This window comes from Rhipicephalus sanguineus, chromosome 6 (assembly GCF_013339695.2).
Source record: "Rhipicephalus sanguineus isolate Rsan-2018 chromosome 6, BIME_Rsan_1.4, whole genome shotgun sequence".
In the NCBI taxonomy this organism is placed as follows: Eukaryota; Metazoa; Arthropoda; class Arachnida; order Ixodida; family Ixodidae; genus Rhipicephalus; species Rhipicephalus sanguineus.
The window spans coordinates 71,290,530-71,313,965 of NC_051181.1; the positions used below are offsets into that span (position 1 = coordinate 71,290,530).

The 23,436-nt window shown below is 46.7% G+C and overlaps 1 protein-coding gene across 1 annotated transcript in view; it reads left to right on the forward strand.

Annotated features, from left to right (window-relative positions):
• The window catches only part of LOC119395877 (HIV Tat-specific factor 1 homolog), a 64,913-nt gene that overhangs the window by 25,897 nt on the left and 15,580 nt on the right, over positions 1–23,436 (forward strand). The window contains exons 3-5 of the mRNA XM_037662882.2: positions 912–1,111; positions 9,066–9,241; positions 22,229–22,325. Coding sequence (XP_037518810.1) covers positions 912–1,111; positions 9,066–9,241; positions 22,229–22,325 — 473 coding nt within the window. The remainder of the gene's footprint in view (positions 1–911; positions 1,112–9,065; positions 9,242–22,228; positions 22,326–23,436) is intronic.

The following is a 23,436-nucleotide window of genomic DNA, read 5'->3' on the forward strand; positions in this document are numbered from 1 at the left end:
AAATAAATCTCCTTTGTTTACTCTTCCCAACGAGACCAAGCGCGCATTTTTACGTGGACTGCATCACCACTCTACATGTGCCTGAACGTGGGGCATTTCACACATTTTTCAATGTTTGCGCCCCTTCCACTTCGAAACTACTGGGTCATCGACTTCAATGCTTTTTTGACACGCTTACTGCCAACTATCCAGCCATGTGATATAGTCCTATGTTGTCTGTAATATTCGTAGAATTTTTAAAAAATAATCAAAATGGGCGCAGAATTGCAGCATTGCTTCACCACAAAGCACATCGTGAGACAAAGTAGTGGTCGTCAATAGGCGATAATAAGATAGTGCCATTCCTTTTCAAGTAAACAGCAGATATTTAAGGCGTTCCGTAAAGTATTGTATTTTTTAGAGTATTTTTTCGCAACCTATGTTTCACCCACTACGGCAAAATTCAAATCACTGTAACAGACAAGAAAATTTTTTTTTCCAAAAAATACTTTCCGAGGGCAAATAGTGCACTGATATGAACGTCCACAATTTTTTACAATACAATTGGAGAGGGTCGAGCGCAATGTCTGGGACGTTTGGCGTGGAATGACCCACATATATATACATAAGCTCACCAAGTATCATCAAAATTCATAGTTAATTTACAGCGCGAAAAACGAGAGACAAAAGAAGAAATACTACAGAAATATCATCAAAATCGGTCAAGAAATGAGAAAAAAATTTCAAGAGCAATGTCCCCCCTTAAGTTGTATCCTACTATAGTTCCCTGGGGGACTAATTGTTGTTGATGACGAGTACAGTCGTCATTGGTAAATTTGGGACAAAATCGTATGACAACTATACTCGTCAACGAGAGGGAAAGGGTCAAAGCAGTGACCAGCGAAAGGTCACGTTACTGTTTTTGATTGCAGGCTGGTTCGAGATTGACGATGCCCACAATACTCGGGTTTACGTGAGCAATCTGCCAGATGACATTGATGAGGAGGAGTTCTTTGAGCTGATGAGCAAGTGTGGCCTGGTGATGAAGGACGAGAAGGGCCAGTTCAAGATCAAGCTGTATCGCACGGCCGACGGACACCTCAAGGGAGACGCCCTGTGCTGCTACATCAAGGTGTGCACCTGCACAGACTGGGTTCTTTTGCTCTCGCACCCGTGTTTAGAGTGAGCATACGTCATCTTGACCCCAGGTATAATCTGTTAAGGCATATGAGGCCATGTAGAAAATGCGAATTTATTTTTTTCAAAATGTAATTTTATTCGGTTTTGGTCATGTTGAATACGCAATTTCTCACCCATCATTTTGCTGTGTAATGTTTCTGGCTAAGCAGTTTCTTTCAAAAGATACAAGTAAAAACGTAAGACCCCCTATCATCTACGAAAGCAAAACTGAAAGTGCCAGTTTTCTGTGCATCATAAGATTAGCGTGATATGTAATGTTTCGTTGGTTATTTAAGAATTCTATCAAGTGCGAACATCTAATAATGCTCTAAAAGCATTGTCAGCACATCATTTTTGATCTTAAAAGTAATAAACTTCTCGCCAGGTGGAGCCGCCATGTGAAACATGTGCTGTTTATTCTCAGGGGCTCGTGTGGGAGCCCGCCAATCATCAAATTTGCTTTGTATCACGCTGTGCGCCGTTTCAATAATGGCAACAGAGGCACTTTTGATATCTTGAAGCAATTTGGCATCGAGCCTGCCCTCTACACTGCAAAAGCTTGCCTCACACATGATCGGCACCGCATCGTGAAAGCATCCTGTCATGGCACTCATGCTACAAAGCAAGCTAGAAAAAAAAATGACGAGCTGCCGCTGAAGCGAAGGCAAATAAGAATAAGGTCCGGGAAGGAACTGACTACAAATGTGGAGGATTTTAGTTCTCCTGATCACTTTGTGTAAGTGCTGCACCTGTTTCAAATCTTTTTTTGTTGATTTTCTCAGAGCTTATATTATTGGTATTCTTTCGGATGCGAACAGGCATAACTTTTTTGCTAATAGAGATTTTTCATTAAAACATGACACACTTCTTTATCACATTAGTGGGTGTGCAATGAACCTCAATAAGTCAAATCGTGTGACAAGATTTAATATGGCTGCCTTTTATACAAAGGGGCCCCTAGTATTAGTGCATAATTTTTGCTTATGTAATCACTTTCTTTTTAATACAATCAACTGCCGATTTTTTGGACGCCCGATTTTCAAGACATGCTCGAAAATTAGGACGCTTTCGTGACACCGTTACCAGCCCCATAGACGTCAATGTATGAGAACGTCCGAAATTTCCGACGCTGAAACTCTTCGGCATCCGTTTTTTCGGACTTTCTGCCCAAATTGCAGGGCCAAAAGGAATTAACTGAAGCCCCCACCTCTGCTGCGTCTATCATCTCGTAGGTTTGAACCAGCGCTTTCGCGAGTCTATTTGTTTGCGACAGTAGCAAAGTCCAAAAGTCAGCTTTGCCGCAATGCCGAAATGTTATGGGATGAAGCAGACCAGAAATTCAAAGGGGCTGACGGTGCCATGCGGCGGTCTTTACGGATAAGCCGCGGAAATGTATGGAGGTGTGACGGCGGCAGGTGGCAAACGCGGCAGTACGGCATAATCGCTGACAACCCTTACAATAAGCATATTCGGATAACTGCTCAGTTAGTGCATGTGGCCTAGCGCAGTTGTATGCGTACTGCATGCATTTAATAGGCAAGAACCCGAATGTGCCGCGCCGCCATTCAGGCTGCCTTTTTGTACGAACGAGACTGCTAAGTGCACCGCACAGACGCGTTGCCTTCATACCAGCTCGCCATTGGTGCACCCGTGTGCGGTCAGGAACAAAGTGCACATGACGAACCGTTTCATGACAAATGCGTGCGTACGATACAGCAACAGTACAGTGACGGCGTCAGCTTAGTTGGCGATGTGCTGCACACAAGTAGAAACGATCGGCTTCACACGGCAGCAAATGCTGCGTATCAGTGGAGATTCGGCGATGTGTATGCACATCGTTTACATGTGCACGCGCATCGGAGAAAGCTGGACGAGTCATCCGCTCTTCCACCACAGTCTTTGTGTTCCGCATCATCGGTGCCAAACGCTCCATGCGAGAGAGCCATAACCTATTCTGCGCTTTGCTGGTATTAGCGGCGCTTGTCACAAGATGCAAACTTGCAATTGGCGGTTGGCACGTAGTTAAGCAGGGTTCGCGGCAGGTACCGAATGTATTTGCAAGGGCGTGGGAGCGCACCAAAATGCTTGATAATTGTACTGGGGGGCGTTACAGCTATTTCGTACGTGGCTGTTGTGGTTGGACTGCTTCAGCGGAATAAAAAAGCATGAATTCGTTTTTTCGGACTGCCCGATTTTTCGGATGATTTCGCGGTCCCTTGGGAGTCCGAAAAATGGGACATTGACTGTATTCATGTGATCACAATTGTTTTGGTTCATTGCACTGGCCAAAGCTTCTTTTATGTCCCTGCCAAAAATTAGGTTTTTTTATTGAGCGGAATTTGAGTTAGGAGTGTTAGCGTAAGACCCACTTTTAACCATATTTTTAATCATGAAAAGTTAACAAAAAGTATGACTGGCTTTATAGTGCTCACATATGCCTAAAAAGGTGTGATTTATAATGTTTACTAGTAATCTTTAGTGCTTATCGCTTTTTTTTTAATTTTTCCAAACACTTGGCCGCATACCTTAATGTGACCAGTATAGGGGCTGTTGTTCTGGTTACATCACTTTTGATGGCAAGCAATCACTGGTGGCAAGCATGCGGTAAGGACAAGACACAAGCTGTCGTGAATCGTGTTTGGTGGTTTCACCTTACCCACAGTCCCGCGGTCAAAAAAATTGGCCGCGTATCTGCGTGCTTCGCTGCAAATGTCGTCTAAAGATGATAGAAGAGGCGCTGCGTGAGATATGAACGCCATCTGGCAATACGTCGGGAAACGTGAATGCTGTGAAAAACCTTGGTTATACGACGCAGTTTTACGACGATTTACCAATTCCTTCCAAGAGAAAAAAGTCACCTTCTTCATTCAAATCGGACGCCGACCAAATATTCGCGAGTGCGAAATAAGAACTTAAGTTCTCGTAGGTTGTCTATTAGAAAAGTAGAAAGTGAGACAAAGTCATATAATCGGGGTCAAAGTCATGTAATCAGGGTTCCACTGTACTAACCACTGTGAAATGAGGCATACTACTACCTGCGGCATTCATTATTGGTAAGAGAGCTGCCAGTCTGATACAAGGGTATTGCAAGAATGCGTAGGTGAAAGCATTTGACACTGGCTTAGAGCAGCGGTTCTTAAACTGTCTGGACTTGGGGAACCCAAACTGCTTCTCCAGAGTGCCGCGGAACCCCTAACTTTTGTGCTTACAGTCTTGTAATTTTAGCATGAGGAAATTCGGCAGCAAAAGGGGTGGGGGGGTGGGGGGTGATGGAGCTTTCAGGTCCGCGCAAACAAAGCATTAACAGCGCTGCATTGGCCTGTTATCTTTAATCTTGACGGCCATATTGTTGTTGCTGTGTAACTCGTGATAACACATAGACCTGTGATTTCTCCCCCTCCGCAAGTAACGTAGAGTGCCAGCCAACCATACCTGTACACTGCATGCTTCAGGAACTGTGTGCCTTAAGCAACGTGTTCATGCAAATGAAGTCCCAGACGTGCAAAGGCATGTTTTATTTTTTGCATGAAAACCATGCCAGTCACACTGCGAAATGGCTGTCAGTATACTGGTCGTAAGTCTAAACCTAAATTCTCAAATAGTCCACGGCCAGGCCCGTAGCCAGGGAAAGGGGCCCCCTTCTTGAAATTTTAACGGATGGCGTGTTTTACCGAAAATTAACAATGAAAATAGGCATTTTTTTCGAATAGTTAAGGCCTTCTGCAAGTGCCCCCCCCACCTATTGAAAAAAAAGTTCCTGGCCCCTGGCCTGCCCACAGCCATCACGAAGTGGTGCTCCTTGTGCGTATCAAAGTGCTCGTTGCATGGTTTGATTGAAAAGCCAATGTAGTGCAGTGGCAAATCGGCATGTATAGAAACTGTGTTTTGTGATTCCCGCCGTGCCGTGAGTCACAAACAGCATGACCCACGGGCTCGTTAGTGCTGTTTAAACAGCCACTATCATCATCAGCCTCTCAGCACACAGAATTACTGAATTGGTTACTGCGCATGTGCTACAAACCGCACTTGCGAGCTTGAATTACCAGCGCTTCAAGCACTCTGTCATTTCAGGTCCACAAATTGCACAAATGTCATGGCGCGCACAGTGACAGGTCTTTAGTGCCACTACAGCATGGATCTCTCACTACTCACACACTCCCGATGTGTGGATGTGACATGCGATGGCTTCATTGAATGCTATACGAATTTCTTTGTCTAAGTCAATAAATTAGGTGCTCATGGAGGTAAAACGGGAGCAGGTCGCTTTCATTCTGACTGCTCCTGGAATCCTCAGGTGCCATTTGCAGAACCCCTGGGTTCCGCGGAACCCAGTTTGAGAACCCATGCCTTAGAGGAACAAAACAACCAATTCCCACTTCTCAGGATTTCAGGAGTATGCCAGAGATGTGCAAAGGTGTCATAGTATTAGTGCGAATTTTCGAGCAGTTCGAATATTCGAACGAATATTACAGTATTCGAATTCGCTTGAAAAGGAATTTAAATTATTCTAAATTTCGATGTATGAACGAATAGACACATAAACAGGGGTGTGTAAACCCTGTAAAGGTGGTTTCACTGCAGCGCAGGAGTGCTATGCCGTGAAAACATTCATCCAGGGGAAATCCGCACTGCCGAGAAGCCCCACCTCAAGGCTAAATGAACAAATTACCCTGACATCAATTCATAATTTTTTTAAGTTTAAGTTATATTGCCACCCTGAAAACGATGTTTCTTTTTTGAAAAAATCGAATTTCACTTTTTGATATTTTAAAAATCTACAGGCACTCAGAATTGTGCTCCAGCAAAAATGATGTCTCTATGTGCTTCTGTTCGAGAGTTATGTTGGTTTTTACAACTACCCGGTAGACCTCCCTGAAAACGAAAGTGATATTTTGCGAAAATGAAATGTACATATCAATCAGTAAAACAACCTTATGTTTGTGCGCAAATACGCAGGATACATGCAGATTACTTTGTGATGAAGTACACAAAAATTTAATAAGATTGAGCAATGGTAATAGCGACCATTTCTTATTTAAATTGCGGAAATTGCCACGTGGGCACACACAAAGTGACATTGTGTTTGCACTGCACCGACGTGTTGTGCTACCATTGTGAAAGCTGTTTTTTCGCCAATTCAGTGTTCTAGATTGTTGTCTTACAGAATATAACAAGATACGGCTAAGTTCCGAGTGAAACAAAGGCCGAAACGCACAGTATGAAAAATTGGTGTGCCTATAGCCGAGTGAAAGCTCTGGGCACAGGATGATGCAAGCACAGGGGAGGTTTTTACAAAGGCATCCTGAACAAACTAAAGCCTGTGTATGCAGACCTCTCTTCAGACGATATGTTTTGATGAAATGTGTCTGCGGAAAAACCCAAAACGCGAAATGAATGCTTCCATGGGATGCTCTCTGGCAGCGTGTCCCTAAAGATGTAAATGTAGGCCCGCACACTGTTTTGTTTGGACCGTCAGATTTAGACGTCAGTTCAGCAATGGAAATAGTGGCACACTGGATATTTTGAGGCAGGCTGGTGTCGATCCTAGCTACTGCACCACAATAGCTTGCCTCAGCAGGGACCAAACTCGCTTGAAGAACGCCAGGCACCAGTCGACGGCTGACGAAAAACAAGCCCGAAAAAAATCTAGGAGCTGCTAAACAATCTCATGGTGAACTCGTGGCAGCTAAGGAAGGTCCTCGCTATGCGCTTGGCGGCTTTTAGTGTCCCACAACCTTCGAACGATGTTTATAACACGTTTGGAAAACTTCTTTCTTGTTTTTCTCAAACCTTCATTTTCAGTTGATTTTTGTTGCGCAAAAAGTTGTAACTTTTGAATTAACCAACATTTTTCGATGAAACTTCCCGAGCTTCTTTATGGAACATTATTCTGTGCAATGAACTAGGATAATTGAAAACCACGATTAACTTTTGATGTTATAAGGTATCGACTGAAATACAACGGCCTGAAATTACACAATTTTAGGTTTTTCAGCTATATTACAATTGATATCGATGACAGCGCAAAGGTTCTAGTTTATTGCACAGCCTGAATATACAGCTACATTGCTGCCCAGCCATTTTTGTTTTGTAACACAGGATCGGTACCTATGACTTTTTGCGTGTAGGACATATTTTCAGTAATTTCAGTAATTAAATTGTGATTAGTGACAATTTTTTTTGCCTACCATACTTGAAATGTCTTTTTAAACAGCCCTTTTTAAGGCATACACAAAGCAATCAGTTTAGGATCAAAATTTAAAAAGATTGCCAAAAAGGTGGCAACATACTTTAAAAGCTTGTTATACTGGCTTATATGCTCCAATTATAGTAAAGTTCAAAACGTAACATATTTTGCGGGTTATAACTTGCATTCTACCGAAAGTCAAATCCTGCTACTATTCAAAGTTGCTTCCACTTCCCTTTGAACCAAAAAGAATGCCATTTGCACATTCCTTGTTCCAATTTTAAAAAATATTGTGCAGGTTAGTTGAGCCATGACAAGTATGCTCATTTTTCTTTATAATATGCAATACATACTATTCGAATTAGATTCGAATTTATTTGACCAAATCACGATTTGCTTTGAATTTGCTTCAAACCTAAAATTTACTATTCGCACAAACCTACATAGTACAGTATAAGTTTCAGTAGGCAGACTTTATATTTCATATTATCTATACCATTATATTAAACCATTTTCTTGCCCCCTTTAAGTTCGGTATATATCCTCATGGTACTTTAAACTATCGTGTTTCTTGCTGTGGAAAAATAAATGTAGACTGTTGGCCTAGTTGGGTGAGACACTTTGTTGTACCTTTTTCAGAAAACCATTGTCACTGCACAACCACCACAACCAAAATGGGTGCCTTGAATTTGTGACTTTTGTTGTTTGGAACACTTAGGCGAGCCCTGCCTCATTGTCAAGCTTTGTCATGTCACTGAAAAGCCAATGCCTGACGCTGCTGCTTTGTGTTTAAAGCACTTATGGTTCAAAACGCAACAATTTAGGGCTAAGCAACTTACATACTTTCATTTCAGCCGTCTTAAATTCATGTTATATCAGTGTACACTAACCTCGAAGCCAACATTACCTTTAGATGCCAGATCGGTAGCGACATGATGCAACTATGCTGAGCGAGTGTGCTTACCAGTCGTTATACTAAAAGTCTTGATGTCACGTTTCACTCCGTCAGCACTCTACCAGCTGCATCACATAGGGATGACGTCACGCCTATCAGCACACAGCACCTGCAGGCATGCTTGCTGCCGGCATGCGCTCGCATAAAGTTACAAAAGTGCAGTCATCTGTTCAAAATGTAATATATAAGAATAAGCGCATCTTCTAAATATAATTTCGGTCCTTTGTTAATTTTTTCATGTCTTTGTTCGATATCTTTAAGTACCTTCATAGGTCGCATACTTCTGAGCCTGGTTTACACAGGGAACATCGGAGCACGTGGCCGCCACTCGGCACCTCCGGCTGGCCGGCAGCTGCGATGAGTTTCACGCAGGCGCGTTGTGCGCTTTGCGCAGCTCTCTTTTGACGTGTCATCGTCATGAGAATGGTTCACTTTGCTACGTAGAGAAGCACCACAGCAGACGGTAGCAGATGATGATGGAGCACCACTCACAGCACGCACTGCACCTTTGCAAAAGTCGTTGCAGCGGCCGGTTGGCGGAGCTGCCGAGCGGCCACCACAATCTCTAATGTTCCTTTAACAGCGGATTACTGTGCACATGGTGTACGCAACAAAGTTGCGTACAAGTTTGCACTTTGCGTACAAGTTTGCGTGCAAGTTTGCGTACAAGTTTGCACCTTGTTGCCTGCAAGTTTGCGATACGTAACTGCGATCTATCTTGCTGGATCTAACAGGGTATTTTGTGTTGAATGTCCGTGCCACCAGGTGGAGTCAGTGGAGCTGGCGCTCCGCATCCTGGATGGGTACCGACTGCGGGACAAAGAAATTCGTGTGGAACGGGCTCGCTTCCAGCTCAAGGGGGCCTATGACCCAACGAAGAAGCCCAAGAAGAAGAAGCAGGCCTCCAAGGACAAGGAGCGGCTCAAGAAGAAGATTGAGAAGTGAGCACAGCTGCTTCCTCTGTTTTCTCTGACGCTTCATTACCAAGGATCATGCAGCGATAGTGAAACATCATAACTGCAATGCTAAGAAACAGCAATGGTAGAGAGCCGACAGATGTAACTGGTGTGCCTTGTCTACTGCTATTGTGTAAGTTATTTGTGATGGGTTTCCAGTGATGCTGTTCTCGGTTACAACATATTTTAAAATATGTCAGCTCCGACCACAGAACCGCAGTGCGCTTGCCCTCCACCTGTGAAAGATAATCGTGGTAGCTGGTTTCCACTTGAACCATAAATGCTCTTCCTCAGGTAATGTTTCCTTAGAACTTTTCCTCAGGTACAGTTAAAACTCCATCTAACGAAACCCAATTTTACGAAGTTCTCGATCTAACCTAGAAGTTTTCTTTCCCTGCAGTGTTCTCCTCAGCCCGATTTAGTTTACTAATTTGGCCACCAATCCCGATTTAATGAAGCTTTTTCTGAAATAACTAAGGATGAAAGCGGTGATTTCCTTCTAATTTTGCCTGTGACGGGTTTTTGTTCGAGCTTGTGCTCTAACGCTATCGCGTTAAAACTAGGGATGTGCGAATATTCGAAATTTCAAATATTTTTCTAATAGTGCTTGCTATTCGATTCGATTCGCACTGGAATTTTACTATTCGAACTATTCGAACTTCCCAAAAACAAATACAGTCAAGATCCGATTGAAAGTGACCCCTCAGATTTTCAATATGCTTCACCTCAATACACTCTCGTGTTGCGGCAAAGCTGCCTTTCAAGCTCCGTTACGGTCGAATCTAGCCAAGACGCAGTCAACATCCAATAGAAAGTGACCCTTTCAAATTTTCAATGTGCTTCACCTCGTTACTAGAGCACTGCACGGGCTCGGGCCTACCCGAAAACCCGGGCCCGGCGCGGCCCGTGGGCCAGGCCGGGCCGGGTAAAGTAGTTTTCACGGCAGGCCCGGGCCGGGCTCGGGTCTGAAGCTCCGGGCTTAGGGCCGGGCCCGGGTTTGAGGTGGCAGGCTCGTGTCGGGCCGGGCTTGGACTTTGCTGAGTTCTTAAAGGGACACTAAAGTGTTACCATGAATCGGTTAACACTGATAAAGTGTACTCTGAGAACTCGAATGTAGTTTCACCATCATAAGGAGAAAATCATGGGTAAAGTTCGATTTTTAAATCTCGCGCCGAAACCTCCGCGCGTGACGTCACGGATTTCAAACTCTACTTGTATTTTGGGGACATTCGTTCAACGTAACTTCTTGAAACTTGGTATATTAAGGGTATGGCCCTCTCAGAGGTGAACGTACTTAATTTTTGCCGGTTAGGAACCGTACATAGATCCCAGTAGACGCCGTCAGAATCAATGACGCCACGGTGTTTGTTGCACGATTTTCAAGGTGGCGTCGGCACCCGCATTTTCTTTTTGCGCGTTTTCTCGCTTACCAAGACTCTTGTTGATTACGGAATTTTAAGAGTAATTTACTGATAACAGAACAATTGTTTTTTCTTTAGTGTCTGTCCCTTCAAGTGTGTTCCTCAAACGTTGCGCGTACATTCACGTTTCAAATTTTATCTCGATAAAACATTTTTTTATGTGGAGCAAGCTATATGTAGAAGTTTTATGAGCGACAAGTATTGATCATCTTTCACTTCTTGCATATGCGGCTACTTGATTTATCTGAAACGGGCGAGCTGAAAGTAGATAGACCAGGCGCTTATATAGCTAACATCTCACTATTTCGAGCTTTATTTGCATTAGTTATTATTTTATATTCCAAATATTATTCTGTAATCGCAGTGATAAATGTAGTATAATAAATTTATAGCTATAACTTACCATCGCAAGTGCGATCACGGAGCCCCAAGGCGCGGAAACGCTCTTGCAAGTTTCAGCCCTCCACTAGAACGAAAAGACTGCGCGGAGTCTCGTTGCATAAAATCCCTATAAAGACATTCTTTTTCCGTGGCTCCGTCTAGGCTTCTAGAGGTCACGTGACGCGAGATGGACATGCGCAGCCTGCTTTGTGTTCCCACATTGTTAACGTCTAAGCGTTCGTCTTGTGCCGCTATATCAGGGGTCTAAAACTCGCCTCAGCGAACGGGCCGCATTCACGAAAATTTACTTCCGCAAGGGCCAGGACAGTGGCGAAGGTAGGAGTGGAAGGGGGGAAGGTGGGAAGGGGGGAGGGTTTGAAAAATAGGTTCCACCAGATGTCAGCTAACGCTGTCATTTTAAAGACGTTTTTAAGTTTTCATATATGGGTCATTTCTGAAGGGTATTTGGTGGCAAGATTCCACCAATATATCGATACCAATCTCCAAAATGACTAAATCTGGACGCCAATTCTGCAATACTGAGTTTTGTTTCACGGTAATGTATCACGGTAATGTTCACGGTAACACATGGTGGCCTGCCTGTGTAGCTCAAGAGCGTACTTATAATAAAAAAAAAATTAAAATGGGACAAAGACAGTCATGTGCGGTCCGCAGGCCGCTAGCAAGAGGTCCGCGGGCCGCGTGTTTGAGGCCCCTGCACTATATAGTGCGAGAGCTACATGACACTGCCACGACAACGTTGGAATGGGCAGGAATAGCATAAGTCCATCAAACATGTATATTTTTGTTTAAAGGCAAATTATATTACCTTGAAGAAATACCTGGCTTGAAATAAGAATCACGAATTCCTGCAGTTCGGTGTCCGTAGTCTGAGCCTCGGCGAGGACGTCTGCTGTTATCTGCACAGAGCTGATGGCTGCTACACGTGTAAGCGCGTCGGCGACCACGTTGTCTTTCCCGCTGACATGTTGGATGTCGGTGGTGAACTGTGCAATGAACGAAAGTTGGTTCTGCTGTACAGGCGGGAGTTTGTCGCGACGTTGAGAGAAGGCGTAGGTAAGAGGCTTGTGGTCTGTATAGATGGTGCAGTTCTGTGCTTCGAGAATGTGGCGAAAGTGTTGCACTGCTTCGTATATCGCCAGAAGTTCTCTGTAGTAGGCTGGCAACATTGTCGGGGCGGTGGTCGTGGTTTCCTCAGTGGAACTGGCGGTTGAAGGGGTCGTTTTCCGAGCTTCGAGCTTCTTGGAGAAGAACGCCAAGGGATGCCAGGTGTTTTCCACGTGTTGCATGAGGGCGGCGCCGATGGCGAAGCTAGATGCGTCCGTGAACAGTCCCAAGGGAGCGTCTGGCACGGGATGGGTGAAGAGCGTGGCGGTGCAGAGGGCGGCTTTGCAATCTTCGAAAGTTCTCGCTAACGTCGGTGTCCATGTGACGGGTTGGTTTCCTCGTAGGCCGGCCAAAGCATCATGGAGGGGAGCCTGGTAGTCGGCAGCGTGTGGCAAGAAACGCCTGTAGAAGTTCAGCATGCCAAGGAAACGGCGAAGGTCTTTAGCGGTTGAGGGTAACGGTGCTGGGTTGAGGGTAACTTTGCAGGTCTGAGATGCGTTGGGGCAAGGGCCGAGTTCCCTCAGATGAAACTTCGTGGCCGAGGAAGCGGACGACGGGAGCGCCTAGCGTGCTTTTTTGGATATTGACGAGTAGACCGTGGTCGTCGAGGCGTTGGAACAGCAGACGAAGGTGCCTGTGGTGCTCTTCGGCGTCACGGGAAAATACCAGTATGTTGTCAAGGTAAACGAAGCAGTAGTCGAGGCCGCGGACGACTTCGTCGATGAAGCGCTGAAAGGTTTGTCCAGCGTTCCTCAGGCCGAAGCTCATGAAGGGAGACTCGAACAAGCCAAAGGGAGTGATGATTGCCGTTTTCGGGACGTCATCCGGATTGACGGGTATCTGTGTGTACGCCTTCACCAAGTCTAGCACGGAGAACACGTGGCAGCCATAGATGCGATGGGCGAAGTCCTGTTTGTGGTGGATGGGGTACCTGTCCGGGATGGTGCGCGCGTTGAGGGCATGGAGGAAGGAATACTAAGGAGAGGCCCTGACGTCACATTCATGAAGCCTCCACATCGCAAACACCCGCATCGCCTCCTAGCGAAGGCGCAGCGAAACATTTCGCGACTTCCGTCGCGACGTTTACAAGCGCATGCGCGCATCGCGAAACTTTGCAGCCTTTTTGTTTGTTTGTTTGTTTTACGCCGTGCAAGCGGTGTAGTCGATTCACGCATGCTGCACTTGGTGTGTGTTCTTTAGGAAAGCTACGCAATGCCCAGCTGTTGCGTATACCCGGTGCAAATCGCGTGCACTGCGGACAGTACCGGGTGTCACTTTTCATGTGTACGTATACGTTCGCTTCATTGCTGATCACTAAGGCATGGTATTTGCGTGCGAAGCTCTCGGATGTGCGCTCTGTTGCTTGTTACTCATTCTGTCAACTCAGAACTCGTGTGAACTTTTGTTTTTGGCGTCTGACGCGCCGTACATAACATGCGCTGAAGGCATCGTACGTTTTAGAGGCTGTGTCATTCAACGAAAGGGCAATAAACTTTTGTTGTTATTATCGGACTACGTGATGTATGTATTGTTCGGTGTGCGCTCGCTGCGTGCTTGTGTTGTGTCCGCACTGGAATTACAAACTTTACGTGCACGATCGCCTATACAATACAGCGGTGTCCTCTTTTCGACGTGAAGTTACGTCAACTATAGGTTGGAGTTGCGCCGCAACCGCTAATCGGGCAATAGATCGGGAAATCGGGCTACGAGAAAGGAAAAGAGAGATCTAATGCCCTGTAGAATGCGTAAGTCACTGCTAGGTAAGTTCGAATACGATGATGCAGGGGCTGAATGTTTTTGATTACGGCACGTGCCGGTACTTTCTGTACTGTTGCACAAAAACGCTCCACGAAGAATCTCAGCACGCAGTGCTCGGGCCTGCCACGCACGAACAGTCTGGTAAACGTCTGCTTGCAACGTTTTACTACGTGCAAACCGCACAATACGCGCTAAGTTTACGCCGGGACTTCAAATCCGAGCAGAAGCGAACCACCGCGGAAAGCACGCCGCGGGGCGTCTGCTGTTTTGTTTGCCCCATACCGGTTTGTTTGCCCCATAAATCTGACGTCACTTCCGCCACACTTTTCGCAATGCATTGGGATACGATAGGGCCTCTCCTGAGTTTTCCTTCCTCCATGCGTTGAGGGCACGGTAGTCTCCACAAGGCCGCCAGCCTTCGGTCTTCTTCGGAACAAGGTGGAGTGGCGAGGCCCATGGACTGTCAGAGCGGCGGGCGATTCCTTCGCGGAGCATGGCCTCGAACTCTGCTTTGGCTATGCGCATGCAGTCCGGGGCAAGGCGACGGGCGCGGCAGAAAACCGGGGGGCCTGAAGTGGTCCGGATGTAGTGCACGGTGGTGTGCTGCACTCTGCGTGGCAGTCCGCTGGGGCGCGTCAATCCGGGAAATTCGGCGAGGATGGCGTGGTACGGCGAATGATTGTCAACATTGAGTACCTTGATGCTTGGCTGTTGGGCGGTCGTTCGCTGGCCTGGTGTGGAATGTCCCGTTGTCGCGTCGATGAGGAGGTCGTTGCGGCAGTCCGGAAGGAGGTTGTAGTGGGCCAGAAAGTCTGAGCCGATGATTGGCTCGGCGACGTCGGCGATGACAAAATTCCAGCGAAGGTCACGGCGTATGTTTCTGAGCTGGATGTGCAGGCAGAGCGAGCCGTACGTCTTGATTGTAGAGCGGTTTGCCGCGCTGAGCTCGAAAGACGTAGGCGGACGAGGACCTTGAAGATGGGATCGCGGGTAGCAGCAAATGTCGGAACCGCTGTCGACAAGGAACCGCTGCTTCGTGATTTGGTCGGTGACGAAGATGCGACGGCCTCCGGGTTGGCAGCTTGCGGCCGTCTCTACGAGCTGCCGTTGGCGTTTCCCGCATGCCCAGCGGAACAGGGGGGTCGACATTGCCGGGCTCTGTCCCCGAAGCGTCGGTGGTAGTAGCACGGGCCGTTGTTGTCGGGTTGCCGCGACGAACTGGTGTTAAGGTCGCGGCTTTGCGAGTGGCGGCGCTGGTGCATCGGAAGACGTTCACCCAAGCGTTGTTGAATGGAGTTGAGCTGTCGATCGATGTCGTCGATGCGGCGTGCAAGCTCCGCGGTGTTCAGCGGTGCGGCGACAGCCTGCATGGTGGGCGACAACTGCGGCAAGGAGACCTCGATGACGCGATCAGCCATCTCCGCAAGTTCGTCGAGGGGCAGCCTAACCTGGGTCTGCAGAATTGCCTGGGCATGCGGCGGGAGTCGTTGGAGCCAAAGCACTCGCAGGAAGGAATCCTGGACTTGCAAGCTTCCCGCGAAGGTTTGCGCTCAGCAAGCTCTGTGGACTGAAGTTGCCGCACCTTCTGTTCATCCGAGAGCGACAGGCGGCGGATGAGTTCAGTCTTCAGGTGTTCGTAGTGGTTGGCCGTTGGTGGGTTGGCGAGAATATCCCGGACCTCGTTGGCATAACGGGCGTCGAGGTGGGCGACGACGTAATCGTAGCGGGTGCGGTCTTGCGTGATGCGCGCCAGGGAGAACTGGGCCTCGACCTGGGCGAACCAGACTTCGGGCGAGTCCGCCCAAAACGGCGGAAGCTTGACGGCGACACGCCAGGCGTCGTATGAGGCAGCGTGTGGGATGCCTTCTGGGGGAGCTCTGACGTCCTCAGCAGAGCCGGCGGGCACGGCCTCTGTTGTGGAGGCGCTGCGGGAATGCTGCTGTTGCTGGGTCTGCAGTGCCTGTTCAAGTTGTTGCACTTGCTGGCGCAGAGCGGTGAGAGCTTCCGGGTCGGCCATGGCGGTGTGGTTTGTTCGGTTTCCGGGTCACCAGTTGTGGGATGCGGAGTCGGTGAAGGACGGATGCCAACATAAAACAAACGATGTTTATTAACATAATAGCAGCAGCAGGGCAAGCATGCCGATGCTGCGCTTCGGAAGGTTAGAGAAACTAACATGAAACCAAGCTTGGTAGCTTGGATTATATAGCCAGCAGTGGTGACGTAAGCCTCCGACGAAATTGCGTGGCGCTGTCTTTTATCGGAAGCGTGTTGCAGCAAGTAGCTGTGTCACGCCGGGCTAATCAGTGACGAGACGGAGGCTGCGTAGGTCTGTGCGCAGTGGTCGCCACAGCAGCATCTTCGATTTCTCATTTGTCTCACAGTTACTGGTAGTAGAACTTTTGGTTCAGTTGAAAGTTGACTCCTTAACTTCGAATTGCAAGTTTAAACAAAGTAGGTTGACTACAATCATGCAAATACAGTGTTATAAAAGTATTCCCGCAAGTGATCAGTCAGTAGAACAACCTCTTGTCCCAGCAGCGCTTGACATTATAGGGTTATTTGCTTAAATATGCGCATGCGTACCTGACCTTTCTCTAGATTGTGCCACTTTAGCAGAGCGGCAATTGATCACCAACACTTTTGCTGCAGCCCTAGCAATTAGAGGCGTTACCCGCAAACCACAGTCCCTGTAATGCCGCCACAATGCTGGATTAAGGCCAGTGGGAAAATGACGAATCTTTTAACTGAATTCACCGCAGCTTTTACTAGGTCACAACCTACAGCAACAATTGCATGACCTCAGCAGCTGAGCACTCCACTGGACTGGGGAAGAAGCACAACGAAATTGAAAGCACATGTAAAGAGAGCTGACGATAGTATTACTGAGAGTGTCCTCATGACCACGAAATCGTCCACTAAGTAAAACCTCGTTAATTTTGCTCCGGTTAATTCAGAAATTAGGTTAATTCACACACATTGTCTGGTCCCGCCAGACACTGAAATAAGCATATGGCAGAAAACTCATAATTCGGATGTACATATTTGGTGGTAGTATACTTCGGTTAATTCAAACAGTTGGCAGAACTCAGAGACATGTGCCCATATAAGACCAGGTGGCACAAGGAGGTGCCCGAATCGCACTGCCAACGACGGCGTCTCTGAGTAGCGTGCATTGATCGCAAAGGCCATGCTTGCATGAGCTGGGATATACCGTATTTACTCGAATCTAGGCCGGCCCCGATTCTAAGCCGACCCCCGAAATTCGCAAGGCCAGAAAAGAAAATAACCTATTCATTGTACTCGAATCTAAGCCGACCCCCCCACTTTCGCACATCGTTTTTTCGAAAAAAGCATCGGCTTAGATTCGAGTAAATACGGTAGCAACTACAGGAAAGCCAGAATGCTTCATGCCTATGGACGTTTACCACCATGTGTGACACCATTGGTCACAGGTCTTTGCCATCCATTGTGTTGATGGCAGCCAAGGTTTCAGTGGCTGTGGCAAACTAGTTTCGTTTTTACTCCGCACATACGAACTAGTACGTAGACGCTATCGATGATAGTGTCGACAGCGAGTGCGTTTTCGACCATTGCTGTTGTGACAAACAGTAGTTTCGTTTTGGTCTCATGCTTTCAGAACTAGTACATGGATGCTTGATCACATTGCTAGTAGAGCTGTGCGAATAGCAAAATTTTGGGTGCAAAGCGAATTCGAATATTGAAGTGTGAGTGCGAATCGAATCGAATATTTTTCAAATATTTCTCGAATATTTCTAGAATATTTTTCGAATAGTACTTCAAAGCGAACTTTCAGAAAAAAAGTTGGAGAGGATTCCTAAGCATATTCTTATGAGATAGCAACATGAAAGTGTTTCTTTTCGCTAGGTGGATGAAGCACTGGCGGGGTGGTGGTTCATAGTTGTCTTTCTTATCAAGAATGAGGCAATGTAGAGGCCGAATTTTATTTATGTACATGATTTGGTGCAACCAAAGTGTTGCCGACAACACTTTACACGTGATAGGCAGAGATACCATTTCCTCAGCCTCTCCTCCTCTTTCAACTTCTGTGGAAGCCCAACTGATGTGGCAGACAAGGGTCTGCTCCCTTCAAGTCCGGAGTTCCAAATCTGCCTCGTAGACGTCGATATATAAGAACGTCTGAAATTTTGGATGCTAAAAAGCTTTGGCTTCCGATTTTTCGGACTTCCTGCCCAAATTTCAGGTCCAACACAACATTAGTTGAGCCCCCACCACTGCCACATCTTTCATCTCCATGTTGGAACCAGCGTTTTCTTGAGTTAGTAAATTTGCGACCGTAGCAGAGCTTGAAAGGCAGCTTTGCCGCAATACCGGGGTGCGACGAGGTGAAGCATATTGAAAATCTAGGGACCCCTTCCAATCAGACGCTGACTGTGTCTTGGCAAAATTCAACCGTAACGAAGCTTGAAAGGCAGCTTTGCCGCAATACCGGGTTGTGATGAGGTGAAGCATATTGAAAATCTAGGGACCCAATCCAATCAGACGCTGACTGTGTCTTGGCAAAATTCAACCGTAACGAAGCTTGAAAGGCAGCTTTGCCGCAATACCGGGTTGTGATGAGGTGAAGCATATTGAAAATCTAGGGACCCCTTCCAATCAACGCTGACTGTGTCTTGGCAAAATTCAACCGTAACGAAGCTTGAAAGGCAGCTTTGCCGCAATACCGGGTTGTGATGAGGCGAAGCATATTGAAAATCTAGGGACCACTTCCAATCGGACGTTGACTGTGTCTCGGCAAAGTTCGACCGTAACGGAGCTTGAAAGGCAGCTTTACCGCAATACGAGAGTGTAATGAGGTGAAGCATATTGAAAATCTGAAGGGGTCACTTTCAATCGGATGTTGACTGTATTTGTTTTTGGGAAGTTCGAATAGTTCGAATAGTAAAATTCCAGTGCGAATCGAATCGAATAGCAAACACTATTCGAAAAATATTCGAAATTTCGAATATTCGCACACCCCTAATTGCTAGTGATTATGGTTTTGTCCATCACGGATGCGGTACGGCACTTCGAAGTTTTGTTTCGACTCTGTGTGCGTGTGCTGTGTGCGTGCCTTCACAACTGCGTGGGCGCTGCCTATGATTGCATCGTCAGTGACCACATTTTGTTCCGAACTGGGTACTCAATTGTTTCACTTTGACTTGGTGCAAGCGCGCACTGTCACAAAACTCAAACATGGCGACAGCTTCTGACGTGGCGGAAACTGTTGAAGAGTATTTCAGCCGCAGTCTGTATGGTTGCATAAAACTCTCCTGCTACATTACGATGGATGAACGATCTGTTGCCAGCCATAGGCCTCCCAAGCTCGGCCAGGGGGCGCTGCGTCGCACGCGTTTCACCGCCTTTCTTGCAAAAGCCGGTCGCTCCTTTCCCCGCGCCTGCCTTTTGACAGCGCTGTCTCAGCACGTTCACGCACCCTGCACGCGCTGTTTTCTGCTCGCCGTGGACGTGCAACTTCACGTGTCGCTTGCTCTGAAGGTTCAGAAAGATCCCAGAGATGTAAAAGACGTTTTCACGGTGGGAATCTCACCAGAGGAGGGCGGTTGATCGACCACCTTTTCGGGACCGAGCAGGTCGTCAAGGACGATGCTGTTTGTGCGAGCGCTACGTGCGTGCCGATGCTGGACGGGCACATTTCTTTGACATGAATAGGGAGGTGACTGCGCGATTTCTGTAATTATGTTACCGGTAAAACGCACATTCGTTGCGGCACACGTGTCTACTCGGAGCTGTCAGCAAACATCCACCACGCTTTCGCATGCGTTTTCTATTGATAACTTTTCGATTCCTTGGATGCCAGGTTTGTCGTGTGGCTTTAAATTTATTATGAGCTCAGTGTGAAGAGCATAAATTTACACCTGCCCTGTTGAGTCACTGGCTGCATCGCAATCCGCAGTGTTCAGTTTCGTGGTATTTTCGCTTTTGCCGAGGTTTGCATCAAATGATAACAACGTCGGATCGCAAGTTTAATGCCACCTTGGATTTTTTTAGAGCTCCCTTTGACAGCATATTGATACGCGCAAATATATATATATATATATATATATATATATATATATATATATATTTCGTGCCCATTTCGACCATGCATGTTTCTTGCAGAGGCGTGTTTCATTTCGAATAATATCGACGCCTGATCACGCACCGTGTTCGCTTATTCGAATGTCGCTTTGGTTGTTTCGACAGCTCGCTTGGTCAGCATCATACTATACAATATCCACTGGGATCGCGCATGTTTATGATTATGCCGAGCTTTGTGCCCGATGATAAGCGCATCTGAATTCGCGAAGCCATAGAAAATTTAATTGCCGCCTTGGTTCTTTTTTCAGCTCGTTTCCAAAGCGGCAACTGTATATTGCCCGCGGCTCACTCGCATGCAAGGCTATATATTACACGCGTCGAACGCATGACATTATTACGAGGCACACCTGGTGGGGGACTTCGGATTAATTTCGGCCACCTGGGGTTCTTCAACGTGCACCTAAATCTAAGTACGCCGGCATTACTGCATTTCGCTCCCATCGAAATGCAGCTGCCATATGCGTGAATCGAACCCATGACCACGATCTTAGCAGCGCAACACTTCAGCCTGCTAAGCAATCACGGCGTGTCGCATGCAAGGCCAATATAAACACTCAGTGCAAACATGCAGCTTAATTATGTTTACAGGGAGCCGCGACAGGAAATGTACCGCAATCAGCTGAATTAAACACTTAGTACTCACGGTACGTTATTTAAACTGTGGTGTATTAAGCCCACATGCTCCGCTGCTGTCACATTACAAATGGTTGACTCGGAAAGCCAGCGCACAATCTCAAAACGTACAGCGGCTGTCTATTTGTTGGAGCTTCGGTTCACAAACGCACTTCCCTTCCAAATGAGCACGATAATCGCGTTTCTCCCCGTTAATAGTTCGTAATACTGTGTACGACAAAAATTGCTTCAAGGTGACAAGACCGTGAAATCATCGCGGCGAACTGCCATAATCCACTCTTGACGCCTCTGCTCCTCGCACTGCTTGCATTGGAAATGGTAGAACTTGACGAGCAGTTTTCGGCTCTTCGTCATTTTTAAACTTTTGTGAGAGTTCACAATGCAGCAAGACTGCGTGCCTGCTTTCGAGTACGACGAAGGAACGGCATCCATAGCGTGAAAAATGCGAGATAAACGCACCGGGGAGCACGTTCTCCGCACGCGCAATGAGAAAACCAAGCAAGAGCGACCCGTCCGAGCTACCGGAGCTTTCCCCTCTCTCCGCTGGGGCGGTGGACGGCGCTGCGCAAACTTGAGCGTTGGAGGCCTATATAGGTGGTGAAAAAATTATCGTCACATGCACGTGGCAGGGTTGGTGGCGACGATACGTGACAAGGGAGGTGTGCAGAGCACATTTCGGATGAACTAAGACATGGGAGTCTTGCGCCGCGTTTGCATCATGAAGGAAATTGCAAGAGGAAGAGAATCGTAGCTTTCACACTGCTCTTATGCGAAATAAGAAAAGAATTTGCCTATTCATGCAGAAAATGAAAGTGTATTGCTGTAATAGACATTTGTTTATTATTTACTTATACTCTCGATAATTTGACATTCTGGTAATATATGGAATTTTTTTCCCGGTCCCGTGATATCTGAATTAACGAGGTTTTACTGTACTTGTCGGGCCTGCTTGCTCCCACTTGCTGTATATGGAGTTCGACAACATTGCAAAGAAGAGAGCAAGATTTTGTTTCTCTCCTTGACATTAAATTGTAAATTCCCCGCTGCATGCCGCACAATAATATTTGGCTCAAGTATTAAAGGGAGCCTTGATTACACATTGCTGCAAGTGTATCTGACAATGTTCAGATAGTGCGGTAGGGTCCCCTTTAGTCTTTCAGGCCTGACTGACGACTAGGGCTCACTTTCCTCAACGTACAGTACGATCCACTGTTAAAGGAAACATTCAAATGAGCACCCTTCATATTGCTGGCCCCCTAACGGCAAGTGGATGGGGAAACTTCGTTCCTGCATGGCACTGTTCTGTCAGAAGGAGTCGCAAGTGTCAACCACCAGTAGTCTTATGCAAATCTAAGCCACGATGCTTTTGCAAGAGGGTGAAATCCGAACATACCTTGCACGCAAGTGTTCCCTTTAACAGTGGACCCGTCTGTACATGATTGGGCTTATGCGCGAATAAAGTTATTCTCTCTCTCTGTCTACCTGTTCTGTCAAGAGAGCTATACTGTTGCATGCCTCTCTGTGTGCACAGGTTGTTTGATTGGCGGCCGGAGAAGCTGCGGGGCATGCGAGACAAGCACGAGTGCACCGTGGTCCTCAAGAACATGTTTGACACAAAAGAGTTTGAGGCAAGTTCACATTGGGACTCTTCCACATGTATTCATGCCACTTGCTGGGCTTTGAGTGCTTAGCATTTGTAGCTCATTGCTAGGCATTGTTCTTCTACTTTATTGTGTTTGTTTTCACTAAGATATCACTGTTGCAATGGTGTACCCAGTTGTTAGCATGAGATGAGCTCGTGCAGTCAATCCCACTTGTAATGATACCAGTGTCCGCGGTGTATTGGATTTGATAGTGAGCACCTGCTACCCTGTGACCTTTTTTATAGTATTTTCTACGGTGAAATACACTGCTTAACAGAATGTTCCCATGCTGCATTGTCAGGTATTGTCAGTTAAGGCCTTGCTCCTGGGTTTTCTTGTAGAAAAAAAGAGTTAATGCCCAAAATTGCAGAAAAAAAAAAGAGTACGAGTCACCACACCCATCTGAATACCGCACTAGCCGTGTGCTCATAACATCGGCCGAGTTTCAAGCCTTCTCCCACCCCAACGTCCCGTGCCTGTCACATCTTCCTTCCCAGCGTTCATGCAATAGCGTGGGAGATAGCATGGCCTTCCTTGCCCTATCTTCTAGGTAACGTACGTCAGGTACAACGGCTCTACGAGACAGAATAGCAGTGGGATCCAGCTTTTGAGTAGACTGTCACCGCTTCTGTATGTACAAGCATGTAGATTGGCTGCTGTAGTCACGGAATTATAATAGGCCGAGCTGTGTGCCTGGTGTCACTCATGAAGTCAGATCTACTTTCATGTGTAAGCGAGCTAACACAGTCCACAGTCAGAAGAAAGAGGCAAGGGGGTATCAGTGGCATTGCCGCTTTAACATCGGCTCTGCCAGCCTCATTCCTCTGTTTTTGTTTTTTCTTTTTCAATGGAAGCAGGACAGTTGTCAGTTTTAACAGTGGAATATTTATTGCACTTGAATACATGCGCACAACCTGAGGTTGCAACAGAAAGTGTCTCATGAACCTGTACAAAAGTCTTATATGATCATGCCTTGACTATCGGGCAATAGTTTATCTATCTGCCACACCAAGTACTCTGAAGATGTGTGTTATAAGCGGCTTTGACTGTGGTATCAAAGATATCTTGAACATTGCTGCGAATTCTACTGCAGAAG